Raw genomic sequence first — 14,530 nt, forward strand, 5'->3', positions numbered from 1 at the left:
GGATGGCCCTTGGGGGTCTCACCTCCCGCCTGGGCCCAGGGGTGCAGGGAGTTGGTGGGATCACCCTGGTCGACTGCAAATAGCCGAGGGAGATCAATAATCACGCCAGTCTGATTTCTTTGAATTACATAGAAAGGCCTTTATGACAACCGGGTACCATTATAAAAGCAGCACGAGATGTGTTCCTCGGAGGAGCATTTGCACAGCCTCCGGGGCCCCTGACACTGCGTTGTGGTGGAAGGACATAATTGACCCAAAAAGGCTTCAGCCTTGACGGGGAACCGTTTTCTCAAAGCTGCCATTACAGGGCAGCAAAACTACCAATTTGGAGACACCGAGAAGCCCTTGGCGGACGTTTTGCTCTCGCAACTCGGAGTTTTGTGGGATGAAGTCACGAAGAAGGAGCCCGGTTTGCAAAGTCCTGAATCTTGCAGCGATTGAGGGAAGAGAGGGAAGATTTGGGGGGGGGGGGGGGAGAGAGAGAGAGAAGGGGGTCCCTGCAGCAAGAGCCGGAAAAGCCCCCCTCCTCCTCCTCCTCCTCCTCCTCTCTTTCTATACACGCCCATGAGCTCCTCCGCTGCAGCGTACAGTAGATTAATTCGACAGTAGATCAACGCACCCAGTCAGAGAGAAACCCTCAGCACAATCCTCTGCTTCAATGCGCTCCCATGTGTCCAGAAACATTCCCAACACATTCGGAAGAGAACCACCAAGTGCAATTTCGTAAAATTCTCGGCTTGCAAGATTGCAGCAGGCAAGGGATGCCGTGGCTCGTGGACCAAGCCCCGACCATCGCGCATCCTCACCTTCATTGCTTGCGGCAAATAAATACCTGTCAGTAGAACATGTGGCCCCAAATGCCCAAGGGGATGGGGCCATGCAATGAGGAGAGCGTCCCCCCACCCACCAAATTTGGGGTGTCCCCCCCCCCTGCCCACCCCTGCCCCACAAGGGCCATTTGTGAATTGCTTTGGGAGCAACGAAGGGGAGGAAAAGCTTTTGTAAAAACAACCCTGAGGGACAGACGATCCTTTTAAAAAAACCTGGCTCTTCCTTTGAGAAAAGCCTCGTTCTGGAGGCGCTCCACCCGCGAGAAGCGCCGTTCCTCCTTCCGGGACGCACATAAATAATAAAAAATATCTTAAAATTATCATTACGAGAGGAACTATAGCCCACGGACCCTATTTACAATCTCAACCTGCCCGAAAGAGGGGATTTGGAGGGAAGGGGGGGGGGACGGCCAATAATTTAAGGGGGATCCTAGTGGTCAAGGGGAGCCGGCGGTCTGGCGGAGGGGCCCCCGTCAAGCGCTGTGCCCCTTCCTCGCAACCGTATGCGTTTCAGCACCCAGGGAGTGAGTGGGGGTCCCGCCAAAGAAAGGGACCCACAAGATCCACTCAGCACAGTCAGGGTCAAAGGTCACTGGGGGCCAGAGCTGAGCAGGGTCTAGGGGGCCACCACTGCACCAGCCCACCCACCCCACCCCCAGTTCTAGTATTTGCACGGGGAGGGGCTCTGTGTGCATCTGATTTGGGAATGAGGAGGGAAAGGCAATCCCCCCCCCCACAAGGAGCCCAAGGGGCAGCCCCCCATGCCACATTGCACCCCAAAGAGGGTGGGGTCTAGGGCTCCCAGGCACACACAAAGAGAGGCAACACGCCTGCGCAAGGAGGTCAGGGCTGTGCGGGTCACAGTTTAGAGGTCAAGGGTGCATAGCTTCATGGGTGGAGGAACAAACCAGGCAGGTATTCTGGGCAGGAGGGGAGGGGGGCACGGGGGTGGTACGGGGTAACCAAAGGGACCCCCCTCCTCCTCTTGCACCCCCTCCTGAGCAGGGGGCCCCTCAGCATTGCTGTGGATAAGGGGGAGGGGGGCTCTGCAATCTCCTGCAGAAGGAAGGCAGCTGGGTACCCTGTCCCCCTCTATTGAGGTACAAAGTGAGAAAATGCTCACTCGTGGCTGTTTTGTGGGGCCTTTTTGGTGGGGCCCCCTCTGCCCCCCCAACTGGTGCTTACACTACTGCGACCCCCCCCCCAAACTGCCCGGCACAGAACCCCTGGTTCCCCCCCTTGTGGGCCTGCAGATTGGTCCCTCTTCAGATCCAGACCCAGCAGGTCTGCGGAGGCTGCGTGTGATATGTGTAGCCCACCCTGGCATTGACTTTGCCACACATGCACACACCCTTTTGCACCCGATTCTGTGACTCCCCCCCCCCACTTTAGAAGGGTGGGCTAACGGGGGTCTCTCCCTCAGAGGCACAGTGGGTGGCCAAGTGGTGAGGAGATGGCCCAGAAGGCTGTGCGCTTGGCAGACCCCGGAAGCACCTCCCCCCCCCCCCCGAGAGGATTTCTAGGGGTGGGAGGTGTCCCCCATAGGGAGAGAGGGGTCCTGAGCACGGCTCCCCCCAGAGCTGGAGGGACAGGCAGAGCGGGCTTTGCCTTTGGACTCGCCACCGTCCGCCCTGGAATTATTTGTGGCGAAAGCTCTGTGTCCGGATCCAAAGGCGGCAGAGCGGCCCCTCATCCACCCCAGGCAGGATGCTCCTGTGCGCCAATGTGGCTGACGCCCCCCCCCCTTCCCAGATGTGGGGGTCCCACAGGAACCAGGTCTCCCAAAGTGCAGCCTGAACACGGGCCTCGAAGGGGGGACCAAGAGCTGGGGATCCAACTGAAAGACAGACGGAAGGGCCACCACCGGGGAAGCGGTGGGTCAGCCCAGGCCGGACGCTGGGGACGTGTCCTTGGAAGGTCATGCCACAGGAGCCAAGGGAGGAGGGGTCCGAGCGAGTGCTACGTGACGGTGATGACGTGGCAGGACGAACCGTTCCGGTGCCCAGGGGGGGCCTTGGCCTCGGTGGTGGTGGAGGGCTTGGGGGGCCACTCGGGGTCCACCAGCAGCTCCTGGGCCAAGTGGGCGTACCGGGCTTTGGGGGGCTTCCTCCGGGAGCGCAGCAGCACAGGGAGGGCGCACCAGCGCCACCGGCCCAGGGTCTCCTAGGGAGGGAGGGAGAGAGAAGTGAGCATGGAGGGTGGGAGCGACGCTTTGGGGCCCTGGGCCAGCCGGAAGCCCATCGCCCCCCAGGCGCCCTCGCAGCCAGGCCCTCGAGGCATGCAAAGCAGGTGCCTGGCTGCCCTGGAGGGACCCGCCCCTCTACCCTTGTCCCGTGGGGTCCGGGCACACTTGCAGCATGCGACTCGGCGGGGGGGGGGGGTGAGCCTGACTTTCCATAGGACTCCACCCATCCTACCTCACAGGGGTATGTGACTCCCAGAGAGCAAGCATTTGGGAACAAGGCCAGGAGAGGAGAGGGAGAGAACTGGGGGGGCCCCACCCGTACCAGAGGAGCGAAAGCCCTGGGGCCACTCGGTGGATTAACCCCCCAAGCCACCCCACAGGTCCCCGGGGCCTCAGCAGCAACATGCGCAGCAGCATGCAAGAAGGAGAGGCAGAGAAAGACAGCGTTCCAACCTGTGGCGGGTGAGAGGAAGAGGAGGAAGAGGAAGAGGAAGAGGAGGAGGAAGAGGGCGCTAGGCGGTGCTCCCCTTGCTTGTCCCGGCTGAAGAGGACTCTCCAGAGGAGCGTCTCCAGGAGGAGGCTCTGCGCGGTCCGGAGGGGGAGGAAGAGGAGGGGGACCAAGAAGACGGCAGGTCACTCAGGACGGGTCTCACACACACACCCCTCCCTCCCTCCCTCTCTCCCTTCCCCAAAGGTGGTTTTGGGCGCTGCCATTCCGCACAACCCCGTGAGGCTCCCAAGCAGGTCCCGTCAGAATATTTATTTAGTTTATTTATTTCCTATATTTATACCCCGCCCTTCTCATCCCTGAGGGGGGACTCAGGACAGCCTCAAAGGAGGGGGGGGGGGGTATTTATTTATTATTTACTGTAATTGTATACCGCCCTTCTCAGCCCTCAGGAAAATACAGGTTGCCCCCAGGTTACAAACAAGAGAGGTTCTGCATGTTTGTTCTTAAGCTGAATTTGTCTGTAAGTTGGAACCGGGACATGTTTGAAGCGTAACTCAAGCTAAATAGATGTGCCTATTAGCTTTGGGTGGCAAAGGGAAGGAGTAATACCCCCGTGGGGCTTCCTTTCCTGCCTGTGCCCCCCCCCCCCCCGCTTCAGAAGATGTCCCTTCACTTTCTGTCCCTGTGAGAATGGGATTTTGGGAAGCAAGGATTGGAGAGAAAGCTTCCGCAGAGACCCTTTCCCCCTGATAATAAGAACTCTTCCCAGAGTGGGTCTCCCTTCCTTCCTCCTCTCACTTCCTGTTCTCTCAGCCATGTTCTTAACTAGGAGTGGGATGTTTGTAACTCGGGGATGGCCTGTATGAAGACTGAGAGCCAATGGGAAGGTGACTGTGCCTAACGGCAACTCCCCCTGCCTCCCGGTCCCCTTTCCCAGAACACCGGCTATATACTCTATGGGGAGAGTGGGCGGGGCTACCACCTAAAAGTGTCTAATACGTTTTCTAGAAGATTCCGAACTGTTTGCGCAGGAACAGGAAATACCATATGTGCGATTCACAGGGACCACGATGGGGAACATGTGGGGAGTTCAACCCTCCTGAACCTGCACCTGCTTCCCGAGTATAAGAGCATGAAGCACCTGACTAGATGACCATTCAACCCTAATGCGCCCCACAGCCAGTCCCACCTGCAGCCCCGCCTTTTGCCCCAAAGGGTTAGGGCTAGCCACTCACCTCCACCAGGATGGAGACGAAGGCATTGGCCACGGCCAGGAGGAGGATGGTGACCCGCCAGTTGGAGGGCAGGCAGACCAGCTGCAAGACAAAGGCACACAGGGAAAAACACACACAAGGCCTTGAGTGTATGTGGGTCTGTGGGGGTGGGGGGAAGGGGCAGCCTTCCTTCCTTCTTTGTTTTGCCATGTGCACCCCTTCTCATGCCAGGAGGGGCCTCAGCCTCTGGGTCAGGAGTAGTCACCAAAGGGAGGGACATCTCTTGACCTTCCTGATGGAAAACTCCAGCTGGACTCTTCTGAGGTGACCACTCCAAAAGGCCTTTGGACCTGGCTCACTCCACCTGGGGAGGGGGCTACTCAAATTCCCAGTTGCTCAAAAGGGCCGCTGGATGATCTCCCCCCTCCCCACCGCCTCACCCACACATGGCTCTCCTGAGAGTGGAAGCCTTGGGCAGGGGACGAGGACCAGAGCCAAGGAGGCAAGGCATTCCCTGCTCAGGTGAGGCCTGGAGGGGAGGGGCAGCGGAGGAGTGGCATTTGGGGTTCCGGCCCAAAGGGAGGAGGCCCACCACAAAGGGTCAGTCAATGCTCCCAATTTGCCCTTTAGAAGGGCTCCCAGGGGGCAAAGAGGAAAGAGGCACCTCTCTCTCTCTCTCTCTCTCTCTCTCAATCCCAGGCAGGAAGACGGCTCCTGGAGGAGCAGACATGACTCATTCCCCTCTTATTCCCTCTTATTAAAGCCACGTGTCCACAAGGCCTCTGGAGCGCTCTTAGTGGTCTGTGGTTCATGCCTTCAGCATTCTTCCACCCTTCATTGGGGGAGGGGGGGGTAAGGAAGGTTCCTTTGTCTGTGCCTGCTTCTTTATTATTATTTATTTATTTATTTATTATTTGCACTTGTTAACCGCCACTCTCAGCCCGGAGGCAACTCGTGGCGGTGTACAGAACATAGAAAAGACGACAATTTACAGTAGCACAAAACCATAACACAACATATAAAAATCCGCTTCGTCTAGTTTGGGGTCATAGTCAGTCTCATCGTCATAATCCATTCCGGTGATCATTCCAAAAAACATAGCACTAGCTGAAGGCCTTTTCAAAGAGCCAGGTTTTCAGGCCCTTGCGGAAGGCCATGAGGGAAGGCGCCTGTCTGATTTCAGCAGGGAGGGAGTTCCATAGCCGGGGGGCCACCACCGAGAAGGCCCGCTCTCTCGTCCCCGCCAGGCGTGCCTGTGAGGCAGGCGGGACCGAGAGAAGGGCCTCCCCGGATGATCTTAAGGTCCTCGTGGGCTCGTAGGCCGAGATGCAGTTCGCAAGGTATTTTGGGCCGGAACCGTTTAGGGCTTTGTAGGATAACACCAGCACCTTAAATTGGGCCCGGTAGCAAATCGGCAGCCAGTGGAGCTGGGACAGCAAGGGCGTTGTGTGCTCCCTGCGTCCCGCTCCGGTTAACAACATGGCTGCCGCACGCTGGACTAGCTGGAGCTTCCGGGCCGTCTTCAAGGGCAGCCCCACGTAGAGAGCGTTGCAGTAGTCAAGGCGGGATGTGACCAAAGTGTGTACCACCGTGGCCAAGTCAGACTTCCCAAGATACGGGCGCAGCTGGCGCACGAGCCGAAGCTGTGCAAATGCTCCCCTGGTCACCGCTGAAACCTGGGGATCCAGGCTCAACGATGAGTCCAGGGTCACAGGACTTCTGCAGCGGCCTCTGATCTGGGATAGAACTGGGGGGGGGGGGGGGTGGCCCTCCAAAAGAACAGCAACCCTTGCTTCCCCATTTAGAAATGGGAAGGAGATGAGGTATATTCCTACATGAGGGTCTTTTACCCACAAAAGGACCCTCCTTCTGCCCCTGGAGGGGAGGGGGCTTTGGGCTCCTGGGCAGAGAGACACCCCCCCCCCCAACATCAGCCCCTCTTCCCCTTTTTCCTCACATGCCCCAAAGCATGGTAAGTCAGGCCTCAAAGGTAGAGGGGAGCGGTGAAGGGCTGACCAGAGGGGAGTGGGCTTGCTCAGGGCAGGGGGGGGGAGCCCCCTAAGAGAGCACACCCCCGGAAATAATGAAGAATTTGTTAAAAAATGGCGGTTGGCAATTGGATATCTTGAAAAGAAGACAAAAGTAGATTTGAAGATCGCCATAAAGGGGATTGAGTGAAAGAAGACACGCGGGTAGTTGTGGGTCAGTTATGTGATCCATGCGGAGTGGTGTCGGAGGTCACAGGGGTTGGATTCACGGGTGTGGGGCTAGAGGGACATTAAATGTTAATGTATTATAACTGTACAGTTAAATTTGATTTTTTATATGTTTAATGAGCGCTGACTGTATACCATTCTGCAAATTTGCATACTCTTTTGTATATCTTTTTTCCCATTTTTTCTGGTTTTTTTTCCTCTTTCTTTTTTGTTTTTTACTTATTTCGGTTTTTCTTTGGTGTCGGTTTTGTTTTCTGTATGCAAACCAATAAAAAATTTAAAAAAAGAGAGAGAGAGCACACCCCAAAGGCAAGGGAGCAAAGGTGGGGCAGGCACGAGGAGGGGAGGCCGCAGGAGCAGTGGCAGCGTGGTTCCCCCTTACCTCCAGGAAAGTGTTGATGGGGCCCACCAGGTCCAGGAGGATGAGGAGGACCACGGCGGTCAGGAGAGTGACCGAGACCACAAAGAGATCTGCAAACAAGAGAGAGAGAAATGCAGGGGGGGGGGTTCTGAAGCTCTCCCCTCAAGGACACGTCCCACTCTCTGGCACAAGGGGCGCTGGGAGCCCCTTCCCCACAATGGCCCACCTCACAGCGGCACAGGGGGGCCCTCTGCATCCAGAGGGGTCCCCAAAGACCATGTAGTCAAGCCCCTTGATCCAGGCGGGAACACGTGCTGCCCACGCTCCCCAAAGGCCAAGGCCTGCCAACGTCACACAGGGAAGCAGGGGAAGCCCTGCTGCCCACTCCCCACTCTGCTGCCCCCTCCCCATTTCCCCAGGGACCCCCCCCCCCCCCCACGTACAGTTCTTGTGGGAGGGCTGGCGGAAGGGCCTGCCTTTGGAGAAGGCCACGGCCACGATCAGGTACTGGAAGCTGGAGATGAAGAAGACGGTGGTGTTCTCGTAGTTGCGGATGTTGTGCTCGTCGTGGGAGGGGGTGGCGTTGTGGCCCTGCGCGGAGGAGGCGTTGGCCAGGACATGCTCCCCGGGCACAGCGCACGGGCTGCAAGGCACAAGGGCGCCCAATGGGTCAGAGGTCGGCCTAGTGGACGAGGGCCAGAGAGCGGCCCATGCAGACAGGTGCATAACCCCCCAGCTCACACCCTCCAGGCACCCACTCGCTTTGCCAACACTGGTGCAAAAGGGGAGGCGGCTTTCAAATTTCGTGCAAACACAGAGATAATTACTGTGGTTGTAACTGTGGCGGTGCCCCCCCCCCCCGCATCATCCCTCCAAAGGGTCATTTTCACCTGCACACCCAGGAACAGGAAATACCATATGTGCAATTCACAGGAACCACGATGGGGAGTCCAACCCTTCTGAACCTGCACCCACCAAACTTATGAGGAGACCCTCCCAACAATCCTTCTTTGCATCTTTCCCAGCTGCCCTTCCTCCGAGGCACGGAGGGCAGCAGGCCAGCTATGTCCAAAACAAGTCCTGTTCTGCCCAGCTGGACGCTCAGGCCTTGTTGTGCCACCTGGTCACTGAGGCTGGAAACCGCTCAGCCTTGATTATTTGTCTTGGAAGAGGAATTGGAGGCTGTTGTTGAAGAGGAGTTTAATTAGGTTTTGGAAAAAACAGATCTCTGCATTTATTGATTGCCTTGGGGTCCTTTGTGGGTTGGGGGGGGGGGAGATTCATGAACATAGGCAATCCGTCAACCAAGGGCCAAGGAAGGAGGAGGGGGCCCCTCTGAAGGGACGCAGGGGAAGGAAGAAGAGCAGAGATTACTTTTAATAGGTGTGTGTTATGGTGACAATTTTTATGCTTATCTTTTGTTTTCTTAACCTTATGGTTATGTTGTTTTTGACTTTGTATGTTTTTTGATGTTACCTGGGAACCACTCTGAGTCCCCTCGGGGAGACGGAGCAATATATAAATAAAGTTTTATATTATTATTATTATTGTCGAAGGCTTTCATGGCTGGAATCACTAGGTTCTTGTGGGTTTTTTCAGGCTATAGAGCCATGTTCTAGAGGCAGTTCTCCTGACATTTCGCCTGCATCTATGGCAAGCATCCTCAGAGGTAGTGAGGTCTGTTGGAAGTAGGAAAAATGGGTTTATATATCTGTGGAATGGCTGGGGTGGGGCAAGGAGCTCTTCCCTGCTGCAGTTTAATTAGGTTTTGGAAAAAACAGATCTCTGCCTTTATTGATTGCCTTGGGGCAATCAATAAATCACACCTAACTGCAGCAGGGAAGAGCTCCTTGCCCCACCCCAGCCATTCCACAGATATATAAACCCATTTTCCTACTTCCAACAGACCTTCTCAACCTCTGAGGATGCTTGCCATAGATGCAGGCGAAACGTCAGGAGAAATGCCTCTAGAACATGGCTCTATAGCCCGAAAAAACCCACAAGAACCTATTATTATTATTATTATTATTATTATTATTATTATTATTATTATTATTGGAGCCCCTGCTGGCGCAGTGGGTTAAACCCCTGTGCCGGCAGGACTGAAGACTGACAGGTCGCTGGTTCAAATCCGGGGAGAGGCGTATGAGCTCCCTCTATCAGCTCCAGCTCCTCATGCAAAGGGGACATGAGAGAAGCCTCCCACAAGGATGAGAAAAACATCAAAAATCATCTGGGCGTCCCCTGGGCAACGTCCTTGCAGACTGCCAATTCTCACACAAGAAGCGACTTGCAGTTTCTCAGGTCGCTCCTGACACGACAATAATAATAATAGTTATTATTATTATTATTATTATTATTATTATTATTATTATTAAAGCTTCGGCTCACAGCCATGTGGTGTGAGCCAAAGAATCACAGAGAATCATAGAATCACAGAGATGGAAGAGACCTCCTGGGCCATCATCCAGTCCAACCCCATTCTGCCCAGAAGCAGGAAAATTGCCTCAAAGCACCCCCAACAGATGGCCACCCAGCCTCTGTTTAAAAGCCTCCAAAGAAGGAGCCTCCACTGCACCTCAGGCAGAGAGTTCCACTGCTGAATGGCTCTCTCACATAGTCAGGAAGATCTTCCTCATGTTCAGGTGGAATCTCCTTTCCTACAATTTGGAGCCATAGTTTGCTGTATATGTTTTGATTTTATTGCTGTATTATATTGTCCGGGCTTGGCCCCATGTGAGCCGCTCTGAGTCCCCATCGGGGAGATGGTGGCGGGGTAAAAATAAAGTTTATTATTATTATATTATTATGGCTCTATCGTGTCCTACAGGGCAGCAGAAAGCTCACTCGTCCTCCTCCTCCCTAGGACATATTCCCCTCTCATCCTGACCCAAGGCCCTCCTCATGTCTCCTCTCCGCCTTCTCTTCTACAGGATAAAGTCGAGTCGCTCTGCACATGCTCCATTTCTCAACCTAATACCACACACACACACACACACACAGGGGCCTGCCTCTCAAAACTGACCAGTAGAGGCCCCACTGGCTCCTAGCTTCTCAACAGGCCTACACTGCCCACCTCTGAGCTGGAACCCTCCTTAGAGCTGTTGCAAGGAGACAGATGGAACCCCGCTTTGAGGGCCCTTGGGACGAGGCCAGAGCCCACACACCCCCTTGCTCACTTACTCTGTCGAGAGGAGAGGGCTCCAGGGCTGGTACCAGGGCTGCCGGCGGACCCAGAGGAAGCCCAGTGTCTGGAAGCCGAGGGAGATGAGGATCTGGGAGAGGACGGAGCAGAGCAGCGCCCCCGAAATGAGGCCCGAGGGCGGCCGGCGCGGCACCAGCTCCTTCCAGGCCGGGTTCAGGCTCACTGCGGGAAGAAGGGACGCGCCATGAGGTGGGGGGACAAACCTTCCTCACAGCAAGCGGCAGACACGAGACTCGTGTAGGTATACACCAGGCCTGGGCCAACTTGGGCCCTCCCTCCCTCCAGGTGTCTTGGACTTTAACTTCCAGGAGGAGGGTGAAGACATGGTTGTGGAACCAGGCCTTTGGGCAATCGGGCAATTAAATAAGACAATTAAATAAGACAACTAAACAAGACCATCAGATGTGTAAGATCAGCAGGATTGTCGAAGTGGAATCAAAAACAGATCTTTGAGTTAGTGTACACTGATAGGTAGGAGGAAGAATTAGGTTTGTATTGTTCTTATGGATTTTATGGATTTTATGGATTTTATTGGGATAATGGCTTGAATTGTGGGAACTTGAATTATTGTACTTTTGTGATGATTGTTTTGTGTGGCAGGCATCTTAGTGTGCCTTGCAGTTGTAAGCCGCCCTGGGTCCCCTTCGGGGTGAGAAGGGCGGGGTACAAGAACCCCAAATAAATAATAAATAAATAAATTCCACAAGGACTCCAAGAGCTGTTAGGGGCAGTACTCACTGGTGAAGACCACCACCAGGATGATGGCCAGGTCAATGAAGAGGAACTGGAAGTCTCCCAGGTTGCTCTGGATCTGGAAGGAAGGGAAGCACGCTTGCATGACCTTGGCTTTTCAGGCTAATGTCAACTCAAATATTAAGAAACAACAATAATAGGAATAAAGCAGATGTTTATGATATAAATCACCCAAAGTAAGCAGCGATCTGACTAGACACGGCAACATACTACAGAACTAAATCTAAAACATGTTAATGAACACATACTAAGCAAGGCGGTGGCAAGCCTTGGTCGCCAGAGAGACCCCATTGGACTGAGCCTATGGGTCATGAGCCCATAGATATGGAGGGTGCCACCCTGTCTGGTCCTTGCCAGCTTTTGTGGCCCAGGTGAGAGGCTGAGGGAGGCCAAGATGGCAACCTGGGATGCATCTACCGCAGCCTGGCTTCCCTCTAACTGCCGTGGCTCCATGCTAGGGCATCCTGGGAGGCTTGTAGCCTTCTCTGCCCAAGAGTACTCATGCCGCTCACCAAACTACAACTCCCATGACCCAATAACATTGAGCCATGGCAATAAAATCAGGGTCAGTTTGCATTCATTCTACTGTGTAGATCAGGTATGGGCAAACTTTGGCCCTTTAGGTGTTTTGGACTTCAACTCCCACAATTCCTAACAGCCTATTGACGATTCCTAGTCCAAAACACCAGGAAGAAAGGCCAAAGTGGGCCCGTGTGAGGTGCAGGGACCTCCTTCAACGATGAACTTACTCCACAAACCATGTGTTGCAAGAAAGGCAGAGAAGGCTGGCTGAGGGAGAAGTTTTGCTGCATGCAACCGCACTGCCTTGCTATACTTTGCCAGGATCAGAGCAAGAGCCCCTTGCGCCAATGCGACGGAGAGGGCCAGGAAAGAGCTCCTGTTGCCCCTGCGGGTGCCACCCATGCGTGCACAAAGGAAACATGTAACTCCGCAGCACACTACTCACCGAGTACAGGAGGGTGACGCTGACGTACTGGATGATGCTGTACAGAGCCATGAATTTGAAGACGCAGAAGGAAGTGATCAAAGCTGCGCGGCCCTCCCTGCGGAAAGAAAGCGAGGCAAAATCCAAAGGCAGCCCCCATTTGCCCCACGAGGAGAAGCCCACGAGGCCCACATGGGAGCACCCACTGCACGAGAGGACATGCCACGCCCCAGGAGGAAACTGCTGGGCACTGCCGGGCACCAACACTTAGGTTCTGCCATGCTTTACACCTTCACACTGTTATATCATATTGTTATTTCATGCTTGAGAACACATCAGCAAGCGAGAGTCCAAAAGTGGCAGGCTAAAACCTGGAACCTCAACCCGTGGCTGATACCAGATAGGAGACTCCCTCCTGGGCACGCAGAAGAGTGGATGACTTGGAAGGCAATGAACAGGCTGCACTCTGGGCCCACGACATGCAGAAATGGGGCCACAAAGTGGAGTCCACGACATGCGAGTGTGGGGAAGAGCCAACCGCAGACCACCTACTCCAATGCAGCCTGAGCCCTGCCACATGCACAATGGAGGACCTTCTGATAGTAACACCAGAGGCACTCCAAGTGGCCAGCTTCTGGTCAAAGGACTTTTAATAGAATGCCAAGTTTATTAAACTTTGTGTTTTCTTAAACATATCGCAACTGTCCCCTTGGTCATGTATAGCTTGGTACAGAGCACAGCTTTCCAAACATGTCATTGTTGGGGACACATTATTTGTTGTTGTTCATTCGTTCAGTCATTTCCGACTCTTCGTGACCTCATGGACCAGTCCACGCCAGAGCTCCCTGTCGGCCATCACCACCCCCAGCTCCTTCATTTTTTAGACATGTATTATTTTGCAACACAGCCTTACCAGTGAACCAGATACAAAGCCGACTCCTGATAAGAGATACGGACCCACATAGCATAATGATGACATGTATGGGAACACAACGTATCTCATGAAAACCTTCCACTTCTTCTGTTTTTACAAATATATAATTTGCAAGGTAGATAATACCATACATTTCCAAGATGTTTGTCCTTTGTCATTATGTTTGCGTGATATGCCTATGCAATGCAGCAAACACACAGAGTTTGGAAAGCTCCGGTGTAGAGTGTGGTGTTATTCATCAAGAGCTGTACAGCTACATGCCTTTAACAAAGGTGTAAGTTGCTCATGGGAATGTGAGTAGATGAGTGGTTGGGTTGTTGTAGGTTTTTCCAGGCTATAAGGCCATGTTCTAGAGGCATTTTCTCCTGACGTTTCGCCTGCATCTGTGGCAAGCATCCTCAGAAGTAGTGAGTTCTTTTGGAACTACCTCACTACTTCTGAGGATGCTTGCCATAGATGCAGGCGAAACGTCAGGAGAGAATGCCTCTAGAACATGGCCATATAGCCTGAAAAAACTTACAACAACCCAGTGATTCCGGCCATGAAACCCTTTGAGAAGACAGATGAGTGTTTCTCAACCTGTGGGTCCCTCTCCAGGTGGTTTTGGCCCACAGCTCCCAGACATCCCAGCCAGTTTACCAGCTGTTTACCAGATTTCTGGGAGTTGAAGGCCAAAACTCCAGGGGAGGGAACCACAGGTTGAGAACCACTGGAGGAGATGCTAGAAGTTGCTAGAGGCTGATGCTAATTGCAAGTAGAGCCTGATCTCAGTAACGAGATGCCTGCAGATCACAGGACAAGAAGAGCTGTAGGTTTGTTTTGGGATCAGCTCGCTATCCAAGGCCTTTCCTATGCAAAGTGGGGGAATGAGACACATTTTGCCTGCTTGACCAATGAGGAAAAAGACCACCAAGAGTGTAACGAATCAATGGTGATAATGCCCTGGAAATGTTCCAATGCACCAACAACAAATCCTGAAGCTTTTCAGAGGCTGTCAGACCTGGCAAGAACTTGGCTGTGTGAGGCTGGGCCTCTGCTGCGGTCATGAAGCTGTGCTGCCTCCCCCGAGCCTGTTTTGGAGGCAGAGACCACCTGGAGGGGTCAGGGACACTCAGGAGGCCCTCCCTACCTGATGAGGTTGGGGACGCAGGCGATGCTGGGGGTCCGGGAGGTGAAGGGCGACGCCACGGAGGCTTCCAGCTCCGAGAGGGAAATCCCGCCATGCGCCCGCTTCAATGCCTAGCCATTGCAGGAGGGAGAAAGGAGAGTGAGCATCACTTCGGCCCTCGGGTGTGTGTGTGTGGGGGGGGGGGGGGTATTGGGCCCCAGGGGAGCCGGGCCGCCGCTGAGGAGGAGCACTCACCCCACAGTCGTTGGCGCCGTCGCCACACATGCCCACGTAGTAGCTGCAAGAAGCACAAGGCGTTGGGGGAGA

General features: G+C 54.3%; 1 protein-coding gene across 5 annotated transcripts in view; it reads right to left on the reverse strand.

Moving 5' to 3' along the window:
- Positions 1-486: 486 nt before the first annotated feature.
- Positions 487-14,530, reverse strand: part of ATP13A3 (ATPase 13A3) — a 72,434-nt gene continuing 58,390 nt past the window's right edge. For 4 of the 5 annotated variants that reach the window (XM_067466179.1, XM_060767200.2, XM_067466177.1 and 1 more), the window contains exons 24-33: positions 14,459-14,501; positions 14,225-14,334; positions 12,183-12,279; positions 11,201-11,273; positions 10,441-10,624; positions 7,701-7,900; positions 7,279-7,367; positions 4,702-4,782; positions 3,469-3,597; positions 487-2,993 (exon numbers count right to left, since the gene is read on the reverse strand). In XM_067466179.1, the coding sequence (XP_067322280.1) occupies positions 2,790-2,993; positions 3,469-3,597; positions 4,702-4,782; positions 7,279-7,367; positions 7,701-7,900; positions 10,441-10,624; positions 11,201-11,273; positions 12,183-12,279; positions 14,225-14,334; positions 14,459-14,501 (1,210 nt within the window). In that variant the 3' untranslated portion in view covers positions 487-2,789. The remainder of the gene's footprint in view (positions 2,994-3,468; positions 3,598-4,701; positions 4,783-7,278; positions 7,368-7,700; positions 7,901-10,440; positions 10,625-11,200; positions 11,274-12,182; positions 12,280-14,224; positions 14,335-14,458; positions 14,502-14,530) is intronic. The other variant, XM_067466178.1, reaches the window with a different exon arrangement.

The sequence above is a fragment of the Anolis sagrei genome, chromosome 3 (genome assembly GCF_037176765.1).
Source record: "Anolis sagrei isolate rAnoSag1 chromosome 3, rAnoSag1.mat, whole genome shotgun sequence".
NCBI classification, from domain to species: Eukaryota; Metazoa; Chordata; class Lepidosauria; order Squamata; family Dactyloidae; genus Anolis; species Anolis sagrei.